Source organism: Uloborus diversus, chromosome 5 (genome assembly GCF_026930045.1).
Source record: "Uloborus diversus isolate 005 chromosome 5, Udiv.v.3.1, whole genome shotgun sequence".
Lineage (NCBI taxonomy): Eukaryota > Metazoa > Arthropoda > Arachnida > Araneae > Uloboridae > Uloborus > Uloborus diversus.
The window spans coordinates 49,574,338-49,596,658 of NC_072735.1; the positions used below are offsets into that span (position 1 = coordinate 49,574,338).

Here is a 22,321-nt window from a genome sequence, read left to right on the forward strand (position 1 = left end):
AAAAAAATTAAGACAAGAAAACATTTTTTTTTAACAGTAGAAAGACACATTTGATGCCTCGAAATTGGTTATTTTCAACTTGTGCAGGTATTATGTTGGCTTTTTTACGGGTATATTTATATTGTTTAAAAAATGCTTTACTCCCAAAATCGACGATTGAAAAAAAAAAGATGGATGTTATTTTATTATCTACAATGAAGTTATGCAAATTAAAAAAATATATATATAACTATAAACAAGTTTGAAAATGTTTAACAAACTTTATATTAACCAAAAACTGACACTCGCTCATAAAAGTTTAATTAGTGATTTGACTCATTCTTACAAATAATTTATCTCACAATGAATGTTTAATCTCACGATAAAGCTCGTGTCGCAGAAATTTTTTGAATAAGATTTATCTTAAAAGAAATCTATGAAAACCCTTTTAAAGATGCCTGAATGAACACGCTTACTCAAAGATTAAAACGTTCAAAAGAAACCCCAAGTTTAATTTCCGATTTTAAGAGGTACTTAATAAATTTTAATTCAGAAAAAATCTGGAATAACTACTTCAAGGTTGAAAGAACATTTTCTACCACGAAAAATACTTCTACTCTTATTACTGAAGCAAATTTTCTGCTTAATGAGTTCAATTAATGGCTGGAATAGGAAAGGAATTACTCGACTGTGTTCGAAAGAGTTTTTATGACCACTTTCCAAATACATCGAAGCAAAAAGTTTCATTATCGTTTTTTCTTCTTACAGAGGCCCTGTTAATCTCTTATTACAAGCTTTATCTAGAATAAGAAAACTAAATTCGAATAACAATTTAAAACGATGAAAAAACATCCCTACCGACGTATGTTTTAAGTAATTAAAATTTAACTGAACGAATAATTAGAAAGTATAAAAAACGCTGGATAAAAAGATGAGCAAAGATTCAGCTCAAAACTTTTTTTGGCATTCGTTAGGATATCTTACATTTAAGTAGCACTCATCGACAAGAAAAAAACAAACTGAGTTTCATTTCAAATCTGAGTTTTGTTCTTTTAAAATATTTTCAAAAGATCATTTCTAATGGTGTTATAACTGCACGTATTTTTTTTTCATTGTTCTTGAAAAAAAATGAGTAAAATAAAATTCAAGTGTTTTCATAAGTGCTTACAAATGTAATATATATTTATTTTTTGTCATATATATATATATTCGTTGATATTATTACAAGATATATATATTTGAAAAAAAAAATTTTTTTTCAACTTCACTTCCGTATATATTCGTATGTATTCGAGTATATTTTTACCGCTTTTATAATATTAGGAGTCAAAAGAGTTCACATAGTGTTTTTTTTTTAATCTATTTTCATCTGATTGTTGCCTAATGATGTTTTGTCTAAATAGGAAATTCTACAATGCTATTTTTGTACACGTAAAAAATCAACTAGGGATTGATTTGTTAGACTGTTTAGTTAGACAATTAGCTATTGAAGTAATTGAAAACGTGTATTTTTGCGATCACAATTTAAAATGATATGTTACGTATATTCTAGCTTTTTAATACAAAGAAATAAACGAAAATTGACATAAAAGCGAGGAAATTTCTGAAACTATATAAAAAACCTGCATGAACTTTAATTTTAAAATATTGTTAAAGCATTTGATGTTATCAGCATTTTTTCTACATAAAACCAAAATGTTAAGCAAATATTTGTAAACTTATAATTTATCATTGAATCTAAATATATTTTAAAATTGTGGAATACATTGTATGTATATCTCTTTGAATTGTTAAAAGATTTCACGCACCTAATCTATCAAATAAGTTTTTAAAGAGGCAAGCATAATCAGTGAATTATAAATTTTTATGTGAGAAAGCTTTTTCTGTAAAAGGTGTGAAAAAAATATTTGCCATTTTTTGAATAGATTCTGCCCAGTTTGTACTATAATATATGTAAATAAGTTTATATTTTCCATAATTTTTAACAGTTGAAGAAGGTGGTACACTATTAAAACGAGCTTTGGTGAATTTTATGTTGCTAGGACCCACACTATGGTATAGTAAAATAATTTTTGTGAATGGCAATGTAAAATTCCGCAGATTTTGCATAACTTATGATATGCGACAACGCAAGTGGTCTATACCACCTACAGAATATTTCATTGACTACTTCGTCGTTTTCGCAATTAATCATACATTCCGATGGCATACGATTATTCGTTCCCTGCACATGATTGATACATGTTGTGAAATTTATTTCACACATCCCAATTGTTCTCTAGTGAATTAATTGATTTAATCGTGACAACATCTATCGCGAATGGACTTCGTAGGATTGATTTCAAATGACCCCGCAAAGTGGATTGTGTAAGCAGCCCTATAAAAAATTATTATATTTTTCTGCCATTTTCAGAGTTTGTAAAATTCTATTCTAGGCGTAAAGGGATAGCGGAGCAAGTGAACTGGTTAAGTTTACTTAGGTTTTCAAAATGAGCAAATGAGAAATGTATTGTGAAAATTACTGTACGAAGAGAAATAACTATATATTTTACACTGAAACTTACATTGAAACATTATTTAGAAAACAAAAATATTGATTGAAGCTACAGCATTGAATTGGACGAAATTTGGTAGACATGTGAGCTGTCATATGAAGTGGTGCCAATGAGTTTCTGGCTTGAATTCCTCCGAGTGGAAGTATCAACCAAGCGCTTTTCTCCCGTTATAAGTGCTTACTTTACTTCAGGATGTAAGGAGTTAAACAAAACTTATTAAATATGTTGACCCCTGTTGGGAATAGGTGCTGATTCAATTTTGGTACCAATATCTGAAAAGAGGGTGGTGCAATTAACCGTTCTTTCTTGTTCATTGCGAGTGATATATCACAAAAATAAATGCGACATTTTAGATGAGATTTGGAGTAAGAAAATCTGTACAGAGAGCACGTGGTGCACTCTTAGTTCAGTTTTGGCGCCAATCACTCCAAGGCAAGCTGATTTTTGTGCATATAAAAATAGCTTATCTAATGCAATAATAAGAAAGATTAATCATAAAAGATTGCCTTCTGTGCATTTCTTATGGTTTTATTGTTGGTAAAGGATTAGAAAACTGTCAATTATTGAATTTTTTTATGTTCTGTTTGAAACAAAAAAAAAGTTTAAATTTATTTAAGCAAGGCTTTTAAAACAATTTTCAATTTTCTCTCTTTGCTTTTGCTAGGTAATTTCAATAATTCAGAAATTTGGATGTTCGTTAGTTTTTTGCAAGCGTAATTTTATTTTGGTGTCCTTTTGTTAGGAAGAGTGCTTCCTCGTTTGAATAGGCGTGGAGAGAAATCTCTTTTATCTAGTTCTAGTACTTATCAACGGTTACTTGGTTTAAACACCCATCATTAGCATCGAAACGTAATGAACATGTTAATGTTCGAAATGTTGCTAAATGTCAACAAGCTTGGCTACATTTGGCAATTTTTTGTCAAATGTTGGGCTAAAAACAAGTTGCCAAAATGATGCAAACTTGGCTATAAATTTTATGCCACTCTCATAAGCGTAATGCTAAATAGTGCAGAGCATGCAAAGTTAGCATATAGGTTAAAGTTAAAAGAACTACGTAAATATTAAGCGAAAATATTGGAATAAACATCAAATTGAGTCAGATCACAACAATTTAAGGAAATACAAACATAAAAATGTATACTACTTATGAAATATAAGTAGTAATTATTTTTATTCAGAAATACAATAGATTCAAGAAGTCATGGACGGAGAAATTAGAAAGTTTTAGTTAATTTTCGGCACTAATTTTGTACTTTCAAGAAGGAAAAAATGAATAGTTCTCATTCTTCTTCAAAGGTAAAAACAAAAATAGTTTTTGGTAGTTCATCACCATTTTGTAAAATAATGAATATCGCTTTGATTTGAATATTAGCAATTCTGTTTAAAAAAAAATCTAATAGGTATCCCACTTACCCCATAATAAGGGTTAAGTGGGTCAAACCCCCTTTTTTTAAATTTAAATCAAGTTTATCTAAAAAAAGGAGTAAGGGGGTTTACTTGATAAAGTAAGCAAAATTTTTGTATGAATTATATTTTTTGTAAATGCACCCATTTATTATGAGATGTACTGTCTTTTAAATTTGTACGACGAAAACTTTTAAAGCAAAAAACAAAACAATTACATGCGAAGGTGTGTTGAATAAAATTAATACAATTGATTAATATCATATTTGGTAAATCATTCGTAACTATAAGCTGAAAAAGAAAATAAAAACACTGAATGTTTATTTAAAGTTGGCTAAGGAACACTGTAAAAAAATTCCGAAACGTTACTGGTTATTTCCGAAGAACGTTTCGTAATTTCAGAGGTTTTCACCTATTTCCCCAAAAACTCAAGTATCTTCGCAAAAAAGTTTCCTGAATTCCTAAAAGATGCACGAATGCAGACCTAGCACTGATGTGAAAAATATTTTTTGCTACCAGTTTAAATATTGATGGAGCGTGTTTATTAAGTGCATCGGCTTTAGATTGTTGATGTTTTTTCCAGATTGACTAAGCTTCCAATGAGAGCAAATAAGTCACTGGATAGCTACAGTTTTGCGTAACAGGAATTGCAGGCAAGGAATATGCTTGGTTCTTGCTTGCAATTTTCCCGTAGCTTGGTCGTGGTTGCTCTAATATTTCTGGAGCATTCTTGGTAAATCAGGAAGGTTCTAATCAAATAAATTTAACCTATTTAATTTTTGTAGAAGGTTCACGACTGGCTTTAATAGGGGAGATTTCTTAATATTTCAGAAAGATTACTGACTTTTATCGGAAAACGTTCCTGGTTTTTGTAAGATATGTTACTGGTTGTAATTGGGCACATCAGCTGCCTATTATTTTCCAGGAACGTTTCTGAATCGTTTTTACAGTGAAGAACTACTATTTCTTTATCCTCAATAAAAATTCCAACATTATCTGCACCTGGCCAATATAAAACGGCACTGTTTATATTCGTTCCAGCAAATTCAGCAGTACTTTTTTTAATATTGTGTCATCCACTTCCAACATTAGACCTAGAAAATACTTTTTGATTTTATTTGATGTACACTGTAAAAACGATTCAGAAACGGTCCTGGAAAATAATAGGCAGCTGATGTGCCCAATTTCAGCCAGTAATATATCTTACAAAAACCAGGAATGTTTTCCGATAAAAGTCAGTAACCTTTCTGAAATATTAAGAAATCTCCCTTATTAAAGCCAGTCATGAACCTTCTGGAAAAATTAAATAGGTTTAATTTTTTTGACTAGAGCCTTCCTGATTTACCAAGAAAGCTCCAGAAATATTAGAGCAACCACAGCCAAGCTACGCGAAAATCGCAAGAAGAAATCAAGCATATTCCTTCCCTGCAATTCCTGCCCCGCAAAGCTGTAGCTATCCAGTGACTTATTTGCTCCCATTGGAAGCTTAGTCAATCCGGACGGGCCATAAACAATCTAAAGTCGATACACTTAATAAACACGCTCCGTCAATATTTAAACTGGTAGCAAACACATTTTTCACATCAGTGCAAGGTCTGCATTAGTGTATCTTTTAGGAATTCAGGAAACTTTTTTGCGAAGATACTTGATTTTTTGGGGAAATGGGTGAAACCCTCTGAAATCACGAAACGTTTCACGAAAATAACCAGTAACGTTTCGGAATTTTTTTACAGTGTAAGATTTACAAATACATAATCTCCATGTTTAAAGGTTTTTGTAGCTGAACTATCAATTCTTACTATGTCATCATAGTTCTCTTGTATTTCATTAATACAACTACTTCATCAGAGTTCCTTTTAAATTTTTAAATCCTAAACATAAAGGGGGAACCCAATTATCCCATAATGAGGTTACCCACTTCCCCCTTATAGAGAAAATTTACGGGGTAATTGGGACCCCTCCTCACTTAGTAATATTTTATGCACAATATTTTTCTTGTAGGCAGCATTTTAAGTTAAAATATACATGAAAGTTTAGTGATTATAAAAAAAAAATAAAAACTAACCTAGAAACACTTCTTTGAAAAATGTTGTTTAACTCGCAAAATATATTTTTCAGAATTTGTTTTGACTAAGTTCCTTTATAATCTTACTAGAAAACATTTCACGAAACCCAAATATTTTCAAAACCTATCACTGATTAAATACGACATAATCAGTGCAACGAGTGTAAAATTCATATCCATATTTTAGTTTTAGGGAGGTGATCTACTTGTCCCAGTGACCCACTTCCGCCAACCAATCCTAACATGATTTGCTCTTCTGAGACTTGTTTTCCGTTTTCCCATATTCTTCACGTTTTACCACATAGTTAAAATATTACCATCTACGTTCTGCTATAAAAGGAGTAAAATTTCACTATTTCTCCTTACCAGACATGCCCCTACATCTAGTTTGGTTCTGTTTCACATATAGTTCTTTGCCCAATTGAAATTGCGCAGCATTTTGTATGAATGCTCTTTTCTTCTTCCTTTAATCTTTTTCTACCTGAAATATATTTATTGCTCACCCAAGATAATTTTTAAGAACCTTTAATTAAATTAAGCCACAAATATTAGTAAATATGTATTTTTTTTAAATCTGTCTAGTTCTTTATCTTTAATCTTGCTTCTTGTTTACATGGACTGTGTCTCACATTTTCGTCTCTGATTGAACTAAAACCCCTAAGTTGGAAATCAAAATGCCCTCTCTATGAATATTTTCAATTATAAATCATATATGAACAATTCCTAGGGCATTTTTTACAACATATATACAACGCACATAACACTGAAATTGTTTTGTTAAACAATCTACTTACATCGTAACATAGCTTCGCTTAGGCACCAGAAAAACTGCAATTAAATGTAGCAAAATTCTATAAATACTTTCAGATAAATTTTACTCAACATTCCCGAGGTCAGAGTCATAATTTATTAAATATCAAACCAAAATTCCACAGCCGTTCTCAACTGGACTGATCAATACTACGAAAAAAGTTATAAAGAATGTGGTTAAATAGCGTTCCTAATAAAAATACTAAAACTTACGTTACTAAAAACAGAAACTTTCCAAAAGCCCTAACCCCATTATCGATTTTCGGGTCGTTCCGAAGAAAGTTTTTTTTTCTCCAGTTCTTGGAGTATGTCAAAACTTTCCAGTTCAAAAATCTTTCATTAAAACTCAGCACTGTCGGTGATAGCTTTACGCAAGGAATGCCAAACTCGATTCCTTTTAAAACGATAACCTCTGCCTTAATTAATGGCAGCCGGTGGAAATAGTTTTCTCTACCCATGTTTACTTAGAGTAATGAGCAACGACCGGTACTTTGATGATCTTCATCAAGTAAGTCAGACAAAATATGTCCGGAATTCCTGAAATTTGCTTGTTTAGGTGTTTTTTTTTGTTTTCTTCTGTAGTGCAATTTCATTGATTCCTGATTGTTTTAAGAGCAAAAGAAATAAAAGCAGCTATTGAAAAGATTTGTTTTTTTTTCTTTTAATATAATGCAACAAACAATTGGGATATTTGCTCCAGTTCTTTGTTTAATGATTATAGTTTCGTTTTGAAAACAATGGGCGAATTATGCCAAAGCATATTCTTAAATTTAATTATCTATGTAATAACTTATAAGAGGAAACAATATCAGTTCTTAACAATGCAATTGTTACGAAATTTTGAATGTATTTCCAACGTTAACTACGTACTTTATTTGTTTTATAAACTCTTGTAGGATTACAAATAATACTATGTTATAAAGTAGATTAATTTAATATACAAATACATTTAACTACAGTAGGGATATAAGGGTATACTTTCGAGCAGAAAATCGATTATTATAGTCCGACTTCTTAGTTTTATAAAGATAAATTATAGCTTGTTTTTCGCTAACAATAAATTTACGATAATGATTTGAGAGCATTTTTTCTTTACCATATCATTTAATATTTTAGTCAACGATTTTATTTTATTTTTTAAAACTTAGTTATCTTCGTTCTTTTATCTTCTAATCATGCATTCCGTTTACAATTCTCAGTACGTTTATTAAAACGTAGTTCCAATGTTTAGTCTCACAGAAGGTTTTTCAATTTTTTTGACAAATTGGCGTCTAAGCTTTAAATTTAACAATAATGTAGTTAATAAACTGAAGCGTGTTCTGATTTACACAAATTTCAGCATTTGAAACTTCGTAAACTATATGACGAAAACATTATTATTTTAAACTTAGTTTTCCGTGTTCTTTATTTTTTAACTGCAACATATGAAGCTCGTTCTTTGCAGTAGGCATTAAAATGCTAATACATTTTATATTTAAACAAAATATTAATCTTTACTAATATTATCAAGAGAGAGATCGGATTTTTGTGTGTTTATATGTTCAAGGTAATCTCCAGAGTCATTGCAGATATTTGAAAAATTCTTTCAGTGTATGAAAGGTGCATGTTACTGAGTGACATCAGCTATAAATTATACATATATGTATTTATGCTATTTCTTTAAACCAATAGTTTGTCTACGCCTCCAGTTTATGTTTCGTACCGTTTTATTCTTATACACGTAATTACAAGTACCGATAGTTCCACCTTTGCACTCACAAAATAGTTGAAGGTTCTCTTTGACTTGAATGCTGATAGATGGAATTGCTTCTAAGAAAAAAAAATCACGAGATCAGCATAAGAACCATCAAACTTTAACATGTATGTGAACTTGCTCAGGATAAGGTATATGGCCTTCATTCGCCATGGACATTGCAAACCATCTATAGTCGCAGTGTGTTTATGCACCACAATTTATTTAAACGAAATGTAACTGAGATTCGCTTCGATCAAATTAGCTTTTGAACTCAATTAGTGCAGATATCCGATATTAAACAGTGTTTCTAAAAAATCTAATTTTGCATGCATTTCGGGCTATCCTTTGAGGTTTTTCATCTATACTAATATTATAAAGAGAGAGGGTTTACTTTGTATGTTTATATGTTCTGGGTAATTGCTAGAACCAAAGCTTTTTTCAAAAAAAAAAAAAAAAAAAGTATGAAAGGAACATTCTTGCGGAGTATCACCGGCTAGTAATTATGCATACAACACTTTTTTTTTTACTTAAGATTTTTTTGTTTTGACTACCAATAACTATTTTATCGACACTTGCTGTGCTTTGTAGAAAATCTCTGACTACCAGTTTAAGTTTAGTATTGTTATGTTATTGTACGTATAAACTCATATTATAATCGTGTTTTATCGAAATTAACTATGCCTAAAAGAAAATCTAAACTCAGCAGACATACTTTATTGAACAGATCTGCTAGAAGAAGACGTGCTGACGAAAGTAATGAAGATAGGCAAGTTCGTTTAGTACAAATGTCTAAAGCTTCTTTATCCCGAATATCTGAAGAATCAACTTCACAACGTTCAGCGCGATTTCCAGATATTAATGAAGGCATGAGAGCACTCAAAGTTCGAGAATCTACCTCAGAGCGATCAAAGAGGCTCATGAGAGGAAGAAATGTTATTCGTGAGGTAAGATCAACGATACAGCAGCAAAGTATTCTGGTTGTATACACAGTTCAATCAGCTTTCACATATAATTCTGGTAATAACCGTGCTGAATACAAAGATATACAAATTAGAAGCATGGATAAAATCTATACTATGATTTTATCCATGCTTCTTTTTTTGTATGTTTATACGTTCCAGATAATCTCTGGAAACAACGCACCTATTTGAAAAATTCTTTCACTATACGAAAGTTACATTCGTATTGAGTGACATAGGCCATAAATTATGCATAAATGTATTTATAATAATTTTTTAAACCAATATTTTGTCCTCGTTACCAGTTTATGTATTGTAGGGGAAGCTGCTGTACTCACGGACAGTTGTACCTACGGACGTTGGTCGGGAAATTCCAGGTATCATCGAGAGGGGTCCTAATTGGGGTTCAACGTGTGTGTCACAACCCTCTCCAATACTTCAAAAAGTTTCAACGCCATCAAACGAGCAATTAAAATTCTATGACATGTTTTAGGTTTTATTAGGATCTAAGTAAAAAAAAACATGAACAATTTCTTTTTTTTACTCCGTCGTTGATTGTATTTTTCATTTTTGTTGTAGGTATCATGATTCCCTATACTTTGAAGGTTTTGTTTCTGATTTTTAATGTTGGAAAACTGTGGTCATGTCGATGTGACTGCCTTGCAAAATCGAAATGGCATACCTTTGTACTCAAGGACACACAACCATGTGTACCCACGGACATCAATTTTTAGTCTCTTTGGGTCACACCTGAGTCTTCTTACAATGTGAAGTACCTCAAAATGGTGCCTTGTTATCAACGTCCAAAATTTGCTTTTAACAATGATGATGAATTTGAAGTACGGCTTGAAAATATAGTGTTGAAGTAACCCCCACACCTGTTGTAGAATCTACAGATCGTCAATCCCACCTATTTTCATTTGAAGTCGACTTTTCTTAGACTTTTTTGGTTTAATCTAAACTGAAATTTTTGTAATGGGTTAATTTTGGTTAAAGGTTTCAATTTGCATATAAATTGAAGTTATTATGTAAGTACATAGAGAATCATACTATCAAGAATCTAGTTATTTATTTATGGTTAAAAACACAAGCTGAGCAACAACTGAATATACAAATTTTGACTTCGTTCACTGCTTTATAAAACCCCTATTGCTAAAGTTTCCCAAGTTCAAGCATAAAAATTAGAAAATTCATTGAAAAAATCCTCGTAAATGTGCCCCGGTTGACACTACTTTCATTGTGTAAATTAACCCAAAACTATCCAAACTTTGCTAGTGCTGAAGATAATGAACAAGAGTACTTCCAACTATTTTAATACCTCTAAAATTTAAAGAAAGGTGAGTGTGACAACAAGCAAAAAATCTAATAAGGTGTTTGTAGGAAATGAAATAGATGGTAAAACGTAAAAATTAATAAACAATCAAAGTAAATGATTTAATTTTAAGTTGACATATCCTGAAGCTAAATTTACGGAGTGAAATCGACAGCTAACTATAACTAAAAAAAATGTATAACTTTACTCCACAACAGGAATCCAATAAGGAAAAAAAAATAACCTGAGTGTTGTCCGTACCCACAACGCGGAATTTTAAAGACAGGTTGCAAGATAAGAGTTTTACAGTTCGGCCAAAAAGACCGGTTTTCGTTACGCTAATGAGAGTTGATCTGCTCTGCGTCGATTCTGATCTTTAAGCATGTGCTTTGAATTTTACTGAAACCTTTTTAGAGCAAGGTTCATTCAACAATTTGAGTTTTTTAAACAATGACACTACACGCGTCAGAATTCGTGTTACGTTATACCCATTAATACTGGTAACTTTACCATTATGTTTACAGTGTATAATGTAAAATGAAAAGATATCATCTTATATAAATTATTAACGGTCAAAAAACTCAGATGGGCACAGTAGGCCTTGGCTCTCATGGGCTGTTGCGCGATTCAGTTTATGAATTACTAGAAGAGGAAAGAATTTTTCGTAAAAAAGAAAAACATACCATAAAAAATATGTTTTAAAATCTACGCAAATAAAGCTTCTTTCAAATTAGTCCAGTTTTTATAATGTTTTTTTTTTTCCTTTCTGTACCTAAATATTTAAAACAATCCACAAATATCATGGTCACATCAGAGCAACAGTAAGATATCTAATCGCAGGATTAACACAAAGATATCTTACTCTTGCTCTGAGGTGACGATATTAGCATTTTTTTCGAAATGTATGACAAATTTGAAATACATATAACTCAATCAAAAACACATGCCTTAATAAAGAATTTTCGCTGTTTAAATATTTCGATTATGAAATACATGATTTTGATGATGCTAAATGATAATTTCATTAAAATGAGTAAGGTTTGAGGCACTTTCTAAATAAATGTGAGAGTTTTGCAAAATTTTTCATGAGTGATAAATGACTGGAAAATTTATTTATTTTATCCTTAGATTAAAAAAAAAAAATTTCTTCAATCGAAATACTTTTCATTAACGAACTTTTTTGTCCAACAGACCATACTACGTCAGTTATTTCCTTGCTCGCCTTAGATAAAATAAAAAGTTGAAACGCAAAGTATGTTTCGCACTCTAAAGCTAAGTCTTTGAAACGTGTAAGCAGCCTCCAATAGCAGAATGTTTTTTTTTCTTTTAAAGCTTAACGTTTTTTCCCTTTTTCCCTGTGACTTTTTCATTTTTATCTTTCGCTTTTGATATGAAAAAAAGGAAAACTTTTTTATTCTTTTTTTTTTCACATTTATCACGAATAAAGTTTCCCTTTTTCATAAATTGCAGTTTCATCATTATTATATTTCTATTTTTATTCCAAATCTTCTCTTTGTTTTGCTTGAATGAGTCGGGGTACAGTTACGAGAAAGTTATCAGGGAGCAAATTGTTTTAATATCCACTGAAATCGATACCGTTATGAAAAGGAAATGATGACGAGCAAGATAGTTTGTCATAGATTATTTTTAATTTTACAGATTATTTCGAACTGCAATTTTGTTATTGTGAAATAAAGGTTCCGTTTATACGCTAAATATGTTATATTTTACATGAAAGAGATAAAAATATATTACTTTTGAGACACAGTTTTTATTTGGAATAAAAACAAATTCAATTTCTGTGATAAATGGTCAACTTCGCGTTTTTCTTTTTTTTTTTTCTTTGGCATCTTTATCTTGCTATTTAGAATATAATGCTTATGGATATGTTAGAAAAAAGTACAAGACGAACTGTGTGTGAAATTTTAGTCGTTAGAACTTTTACAGAAAATTGTGAAAAAAAAAATATAACAATGAACTAAAACGCACAATAAGCGAGTTCTCTTAGTCTGTGAAAATCAGAACAAGAGATTAAACTGCCATGTTTCGTCCACGTTTTCAATTTGATCATTTTTTTCTCAATTTCCTCATCCCCTCAAGTTTTTCTGTTCTGACGCTATTTGGCGCACTGCGGGCGAGATCACTTGTAGTTGTGGACGTTTCACTAGTCCGTAAAGTTGTCTTTGGACACATTTTTTTTTTGAAAAAGTATTTTTTCTTAATGGTTTCTAAATGTTACTCTTGATTTATGGGCATACGTTTACTAAGTTATATTTGACATATTTGTTAGGGTAAGCGATAAACTGAATGATTCGCTTGTTTGGTGCCAGACTAACTGATATCATGTTTCTTTTTTCGTCCGTTACCCATTTTGAATGAAAGCGATAGCAATGAGCATGATGCAGAGTGCCCTAAATTAAAAAAAAAGGAAAAAAAAAACTTTTTTTCTTAAGGAAAGCATTTGTGGAATGTGCATTGCCTCAATAGACCTCGTCGCATTACAAAATGTGCTTCAGTGCGAAGATATAAAACACTTTCATGTGTCTTTGAATAGGTTAATTTGAATAGGGTTTTTTGCTTACGCTAATTCTGGGAAAGCTCGAAACAGTCAAAGAGGGTCATTGGTGGATGATAATGGAAATTTAATCAACAATGATAATGATAATGCAAAAGTTCTAAATAACATTTTTCCGGTGTGTTCAACGATAATTGTCTCTCAACAGTTGACACTAACTAGACACAAACTATTATCCGGCTTGAGGCTATTATACGTCTATTATACAGCATTTTGTATTTTTCAGGGAGGAAGTTCTATTTCATTTGAAAAATATTAAAGCAACTAAAGCTCCGGGACCAGAATATATTTATCCAAAAATTTTAGTTAAATGTGCAGAGGTATTAGTGGATGTTATTTCAAATATTTTCAATGCTTCTTATAACTCGGGGACATTGCCAGAGGATTGGAAGCTGGCTAACATAACGCCACTCTTTAAGAAGGGGTCTAAAGGTAATGCTCTGAATTATAAACCTGAAAGTCTGATTTTAGTGATTTGTAAGATTTTCGAAGCTTTGAAATTGAAGCTTCAAAATTAAAATCATGAATTTCTTAGAGACTAATAGTCTGGTGACTAGTTTGCAGTATGGTTTCAGGAAAGGTAAATCCTGTGCTATGAATTTATAGCATTTCTACGACAAGATTACCTCAGCTTTAGGTAACAAAAAAATGTGTGGATGTTGTTTATATTGATTTTTAAAAAGCTTTTGACAAGGTACCGCATGTTGCTCTTCTCAGCAAACTAGCTGACATAGGAATAGGAGGGAAAACTTTACTTTGGGTTAGAAATTGGCTCACTGGTAGGAAGCAAAGGGCAGTTGTGAGAGGAAATCATTTTGAATAGATGATGTTTTAAGCGGGGTTTCTCGGGGATCAGCTTTCGAGCCCCTTTTGTTTATTATCAATGACATCAATGATAATATTTCTGGAAGCATGAATTGTTTTGCTGATGATGTAAAAGTGATGGGGATTGTCGGAAATGAAGAACAAGTAAGACAGCTTCAAGAGAATTTAGATCATATTACTAAGTGAGCGGATAAATGGGGTATGGCAGTTAATGTAAAGAAATGTCAAGTGCTACACTTAGGTCATGGAAATAAGCATATTTGTTATCGTTTACAGGGTTCAGTCTTTAGTCAGGCGGAAAATGTTATGGATCTAGGTATCTCAATAAACAGGACTTGAAGTTTAATGAACATTGCAGCATTGCAAGTAACAATGCTTGGGTTTAACAATAGATCTATTTCAAAAAAACTAAAAAGGTTCTTCTACCTTTATATAGGATTTTAGTGAGACCTCGTTTGGAGTATGCTGTTCAGTTTTGGTTGCCTTACCTGAAGAAATATATTTCTGTACTGGAAAGGAACTCAAAGAAGGGTAACTAGACTAGCATAGGGACTTTCAGATTTAGATTGTGATACCAGACTTAATAGGCTTAATATGTATAGCCTGAAGCAAAAGAAAGTCAGAGGGGACATGATTCAGTTATTTAAATTTTTTAAAATGAAAGATGTTAATGGATTAAATTTTTGCACGGAAAGCAGGACGAGAGGTCATTATTTTAAGCTATTTAAATCTTAGGCTAACTCAGAAATCAGGAAAAATTACTACTTCAGTAGGGTCGTGGGCACTTGCAATAGCTTACCGGATGAGGCGGTAATGAGCAAGGGGGTAAATAGCTTTAAGAGGGTCATTGATCTTCATTGGGTACCAATTAATTGACTAGGACCAGCCTAGCTGGACCCAGAGCCTGTTGCTGGTCGTCACATTTGTAGTTGTATTTGTATTAATCAAAGAATGGTTAATCAAATATGTGGTAATTAAAATGTACAATTTGAAATGCTTCTTTAAGAATATAAATACAGTTTTGAATGTGTAGATTAAACAATTTCTTAAATGATTTTGTACTTGTTTAACTGGAACGTTTCATTTCCGTGAATTATATGTTCTAATAAAATATGTCTATTAAGTTATACCTCAGTTTCAATGCGACAAAAGAATTGAATTATTATAGGTAGTGTATTATAAAAATGGTTATGTGATTTGTCATTCTGGTCAAGAATGATATTTGTCTAGTAATAAAAATTTGTTATGAAATTGCATTTGATTTGCATTATTTTTAATGCTTTCAATGTAATATATTTTTAAAATAAGTATTTTAATTTTAAATAAACTTGCATGAGTATATATGATGCTTATGATGGAGTTATAAAGGCAAGTATATTTTGCCTACAACTCATTAAAAATTTAAAGTTATTGAAAAAAAACTGATAGGCGTGGCATGATTATCTTGCATTTCGCACTGGTTTCTCTTGTTTTTGATTAGGTCACATGAAAAACTCGTTATTAACTTCATTGGAGCTCAGGACTTGTTGAATTATTTCCATTTGTAATAGTTTCGCTTTCCTTGGTATGAATAAATAAGAAATAAAATGAAAAACTCTTTGAAAAGGAATATCGGTTTTTTTTTTGAGAATTTTTAAACAAAAATATAGTAAAGCTTTATTTTTAGGATTTAATGCTTAAGTAAGGGCTGACAATGAAGTATTTTTTTCTCTAGATTTCCATACAGAATGGTACCAAAACGTTACACTTGTTAAGTAACTATGCGATATTACCAAAAATCTCTATATATGGATACAAAATGTACCCAAAAAACAAAATAGTTTTGAAAGAAACTAAGCATAATCCGAAAAAATAATTTTAGTGAAACATTAGGTATTGCACTGATATATCATACGCACTATAGCCAAATTATATGGTTGGGTGCTAAGTTGTTTTTACGGAATATGCTATGCTGTATGAAATATTGAATTTAGGTATGCTAATAATAATTATTTTTTAGTGTTTTAGTACATGACTGAGTTATTCACGTTATATAGTCTGTATCTTCTTATTAATGTGAACATTTCATTTTTGAAATTTTGACCTTAAGCTCCGATTTTATGTAGTCACAAAATAACTTATTCTTACATAATTTGTCTTAAAATGCAATTTTTTAATCCCTGTGCTACTCTAATGTAAACAAGTTACAGAACCCTTAATGCTGCTTATATCTAATATATAAAAATCTCCTGTCACGGTGTTATTGTCACGGTTACTCCTCCGAAGCGGCCTCAACCGATTTTCATGAATTTTTTTCTATATATTTGGTCGGTATGAGAATAGGTCGTAAAGTATATTTCATACCATTAGCTAATCAGGGTGTCCCTAATAGAGAACTTTTCTTTTGAAAATCATTGTAAAAACATTGTTCAAATGCATTACAAAAACCATTGTTGAAACTCAAGGTAAAATCTGTTGTTGAAATTCTTTGTAAAAACCATTGTTAAAAATCATGTTAAATTTTTTTTTGTTAAAAATTGTGAAAACAATTGTTGAAAATGATTGTAAAATCCTTGCTTAAATTAATTACAAACATTTTATTTGTAGACAAACAGAAGATGGCAATACAATTGTTTTAATCCATTGAGAGTTTTTTGACGTATTGCCCAAGAATCGCGTCACTTTGACATTTTATTCTGCATTTGTTTTGTATCACAAAACAGTGTGTGCCTAACTTTGAACGATACAAAAATGTTGTCTATTTGTGTGTGTGTGAGTATGTATTACTTGAATGAGAAAATGAATGTTTTTTTTTTTTTAATCGGCGATCATCGTATAACAGCATTCAATCCCTCTTTTTGTCTTAGATCTCATCCCCACAAACTTACAGGCTGTCCAGAAAAGGACTCCCTGGTTAAAAAACTAAATATCTCGGAAACAAAGGACGATATTGGAATAAAACAGACGGTGTGTTTATTGTGAAACTTATAAAAATCATACACAGGAACTTGGAAATTAGTTTAAAAAATGCCAACAGGTGGCGCTGCCGCTGTAATTGCAATTCAAATCTATATAATTAGTGCTACGAAGAGGTTAGTTGTTTCAGCAATAGTTTAATCCCTCAGATATGCTTACATATACGCTAGAAACTATCGTCCAACCTCTTCGCAGCACTTTTTAAGAAAACTTCTACTGCTGTAACAGCGTGCAGCACCACCTGTTGGCACTTTTATAAACTAATTTCTATTTTCCCGTATATGATTGTAATGGGTTTCACAATAAGCATCCCGTTTGTTTTATTCCAATATCGTCATTTATTTTCGAGATATTTAATTTAGAAACCAGGGAGTCCTTTGCTGGACACTCTGTACAATGCATTCGTTATTTTTCAATTAACAACCAAAGTATTCACTAGAAAATATTTGTATGGCAGAAAAACGTTTGCTGAATCAGCAAGTACACCATAAAAGTCAGTATCAAATCATACTACCTTTCCCAAACTTCCATCTAACAACTGGACGTGGTTGCCCCTCTGCTTGGCAATCAAATGTGACCGACATTCCTTCAAGGGCAGACTGGTCGCTCGGCTTAATTACCCAGACTGGAGGTGCTGAAAAGAGAAAAAAAATAGAGAAAAAAAAGTTAAAATCTTCAGGTGGGAGAAGAATAAAAACGCGGAATACGGTAGAGTTCACAATCTAATCATAGCGCTTGATCATGAATATTAATGCAATTTTCAGTGAAGCAAATGGAGTGTTAACTGCCACCTACTAATGGAACTTTTTTAAACTGATTTATATTCTTCACGAGAGAATTTATCGTGTGAAGTTTCCCAGCATAGCATCCATCAATGCATAAAATTTATCGAAGTGTCAAAGTTATTGAACTTAAAATCAATATCCATTACTCTATTTTTCAAGGACGTAGAAAAAGTGCTGCGAATAAATACATATAAACTTTCAGTTTGATTGCTTTTCTATACACATATTTCTCTTCTAAAATTATAACTTGGAAAGTGTTTAAGGAAGAAAATATTTTGAAAATGCCTAAAGTAAACAAGATCTTATAAAAAATGCTAAGAAGTAATCTCATAAAGATGAAAAAATATGATAAAAAGAAAAAAAAAAAACATTATTTTTAACGGTACGATATAAAAGTATTTGTGTGTTTCTTTTCTTTCTTGATGAAGATCAATCGAGGAATTTTTATGTTAAAATGTTTTGTAAAATTAACTTTGTTTTAGATACATTTAAAATAACTAAAATTTTCCGCATACTGTGAAAAAAGAAATTAAAAGAAAAAAACTCACTCTATTAGGTTTAATATTCGTGTAATAAGTGCATCGATTAAATGAAAAAAAAAGTAAAGTATCAGTTAAATACTGGAAAATAAAGATTAGACTCCACCAGAGTAAGAATGTTTCTATCTTCAAATAATTTTATGAATCATATTGTTTTAAATAGAAATTTCTTAGCAACTGCAGCATACTTTCATTTCCTGTAAAAAAATATTTAGTGTAGTAGAAATGAAACCATTAACATTTTTGTTTTAAAATGCACACATTTCGATACAGAAAACTTGACCAGAAAAAATAGACTCATTTGACATAGATTGTCGTATAGAAAATTGTTGTTGTTAGATTTAGTTTACGTCTCTTTTCTTATTGCTTTTTTAAATGCACCCCCTGCGAGAAAACTTTAAACATTTTAATTTAAAAACTCAAAACGCTAGAAATGAAATGTTTCCCCGAAATCTTGAAACATTTTCAAAGTGTCTGAACATTAATTTCTTTTGCTGCCCGTTTTAGAGAAAATACTGAGAGCCAAGCAAAGAAAATAAAGAAAAGAATGAAAAACTATATTCGTAGCGTTAACTTTGGTGTACAAATTGTCAGATGTTTTGCAAAGCTATTAGTGATGCCTTGAAAGCTTTAGGTTTCATGCGAAACAAAAAGTGAAACAAACAATTTGCTTATGACAAATAACTTCATTTTCTAGGTGAAGTTACTTTTCTTTTTTGTATTATAAATATGTGATTAGTTTTTGCTTAGCTGAAGATTAAAGTTAAGAATTATTATCTATTTTTCTACATTAGGCTCATGTGGATCAGTGGTTAGCCCCGCTGCCATTTACTCAGAAGATTTAAGCTATTACATTCCCATGATAAGAAGATTCTTCTTATCCTGGACAACAAGCAATCGATATCTTAACCTGTGACTAGGTAAACCAGAACAATCGAAAGATTAATATACCAGAACGTATGATAAGGTATATCAGAACAATCGGAGGGTTAATCTATGATTAGGTATATCAGAACAATCGGAGGGTTAATCTATGATTAGGTATATCAGAGCAATCGGAGGGTTAATCTATGATTAGGTATACGAGAACAATCGAAGCGTTAACCTATGATTAGGTATCCCAGAACAGTTGAAGGGTTAACCAATGATTAGGTATACTAGAGGAATCGAAGGGTTATGATTAGAACTATCAGAACCATGGAAGAAATAATCAATGATTCAGTTATACCAGAACAATCAAAGTGTTAACCTATAACTAGGTATACCAGGGAAATCGAAGGTTTAACCTATAATTAGGTATACTAGAACAATCGAAGGGTAACCTACGATTAGATATATCAGAACAATCAGAGGTTTAATCCATGATTAGGTGTACCAGAACAATAGAAAAGTTAAATTATGATTAGGTACAACAGAACATTCAAAAGGTTAAACTATAATAAGGCATACCAAAAGAAATATTATTCTATTTTAAAAACACGATAACAAGTTCGGCCAAGATTCGAAAAATGCCGTGAGAAATGTAGAGACCAGTAACAAGGCAATGAAAAATAAAGATCTATCACTTTTTTTCAGGTCATTGTATTCATCGTGGCATGATAATTGCCTAACAACAATTGGTCAATACTGGTTCATTTAAATTTCGTTGAGTTGAACAAAACTTTTTTTTTAACAGCAGTGATTAATTGCAATCCAACTCCATTGAATTTTGCCATTACGAGCGAGTATCACAAGAAAATGAAGCAAAATCCTATTTCCTATTGGTAACTGCAAAGCTACCCTGTGCTGGTCATAATAAAAATATGGACTAAAGTATTAAAGCTAAGATATAGCGAGTGCTTTGGAAAAAATTATTTGCCCTGACTATAAAAAACCATTCTGATGCGATAAGGTAAACGGGTAACACATGAGATTAACACTTTTTAAAATAGTCAAGATTTTAAAAACTGTATAGTGCAGTGTTGTCAGATGGTCAAATCCAGATTTCCCCATTTCCCTTCCAACTTTTCCCCAAAAAGCGATGTTTTCTATCAAAATTCCCCAAATTCAAAAATTATTTTTCCACTAATAATTTCATAAAATGAATTGTCTTCCTCTGATATTTTTGTCTCTTGAATTTTTTTTTCTCCCCAAATAGCCAAATTTTCTTATAAAATTCCCCAACATTTTTTTTCTTCCCATTTTCGCTTTTTTTTTTTCTTCTTTATCTTTATCTTTTTTTATCTTTACTAATAATAAAGCTGAAAGTCTCTCTGTCCGGATCTCTCTCTCTCTGTCAGGATCTCTGACGCGCATAGTAACTTGACCGTTCGACCGATTTTCACGAAATTTGGCAAAGAATTAGTTTGCAGCATGGGGGTGTGCACCTTTAAGCAATTTTTCGAAAAAAAAAACCAACCCAATGTTAAGAACATTTTTACGAGCGAAATTATCATAAGATGGACGACTAAACTACCAAGTTATCATAATGTGAATCCGTAACGTGGGCAAGACAATTGGCGAGAATTCATCATGCATTATTTGTAAATATACAGGGTAACCAAAATACCTTTTAATTTTCTACTACGGGCAAAGCCGTGCGAGTGCCACTAGTCATAAATACATGCGCCTGACAGAAAGATAAGAAATAGCCAAATATTTTTTTTTCTACTCGCATTTACTACTCTGCTTCTGTATGTACATTTAAACTGTGATTTTTGTATATATTTATCCAAGAACATTCTTCATCACACTTATTTTTGCCTGTTTCACGTATCAACTAGTTAATCATGCAGAACTCGAATTCCGTTGCATAATATTCCACATAATGCGAAATGCGAATTCCATAAAGGTGAGCAAAGCTAAACCAACACGGATACAAACAATGTAACTACCAGATGTCAAGACACGAATTTAAATACGAAAAAAAAATGTCCAGGTTTTCCCCAAAAAATTCCCCTCAAAACCCATTTCCCCAAAGTTTCTGCAGAGAACACCAGATTTCCCCAAAATGGGGAAATTTCCCAAAATCTGGCAACACTGCCCTATTGTATATGACGTGAGTTTAAGGTTAAAACGAGAAGTTGGGAATAAAGAACAAGATAATATAATTTCATTACCTATGTTTGTAAGTATGCAGGTTAATAAAAAAGAATAACTGACAAACTACACCAAGGAAAGTTATCCAGCAATAGCCGAGTTTCTACCACGAAAACTTATAATGCCACGTTTGCGATACTTTGGTAATACCTATCACGCCAACATTGTTATCAAAGTATTAGTAAGCCGAATTTATTTAGATATTTATATAGTTTAAAATTCGAGTTCTATTTTGGAGTTAAGCTTACGAGGCTTAAATAAATGTATATGAAACTAGCATAATATATGTATTTTGAGATTACGGTATGAAGTCTGCAGCATTGCGTAGTGCATTTTTTTGTGTTCTCTATTTGTGTAGTGATATTCGGAATGAATATTGTATAGTTTATTACAGAAGACACTTATGTGCCATTAATTTCTTCAAGTTAATACTTTTAAACATCATTAAATCGTTTTCTTTAAATTGTGAAGAAACTTTAAAAGTGTCAGCTGTCATAATCTCAACTTTTGAAAATATTTACTTTTACTTTTTTTCTGACTGGTTTTATAATGTAAGGAGTGATTATTTCTAATTAAAACTCAGTTATTTTTACCAAATATGTAATTATATCTAGGAGTGCTTCAGTGGATACCTTTAGAAAGAAGGGTCAAAAACGGATTTAAGACTCCTTGCTAAAACTGGTTTTTGACCCACGTAAGTTTGACCCCAATGGTCCATCGTGTATAATTGGTAAAAACCTTGGGA

At 31.4% G+C, this 22,321-nt stretch overlaps 1 protein-coding gene across 1 annotated transcript in view; it reads right to left on the reverse strand.

Moving 5' to 3' along the window:
- LOC129221911 (cell adhesion molecule DSCAM-like) overlaps positions 1–22,321 on the reverse strand; it is a 301,931-nt gene that overhangs the window by 163,617 nt on the left and 115,993 nt on the right. The window contains exon 5 of the mRNA XM_054856287.1: positions 17,689–17,808. Within this exon, the coding sequence (XP_054712262.1) occupies positions 17,689–17,808 (120 nt within the window). The remainder of the gene's footprint in view (positions 1–17,688; positions 17,809–22,321) is intronic.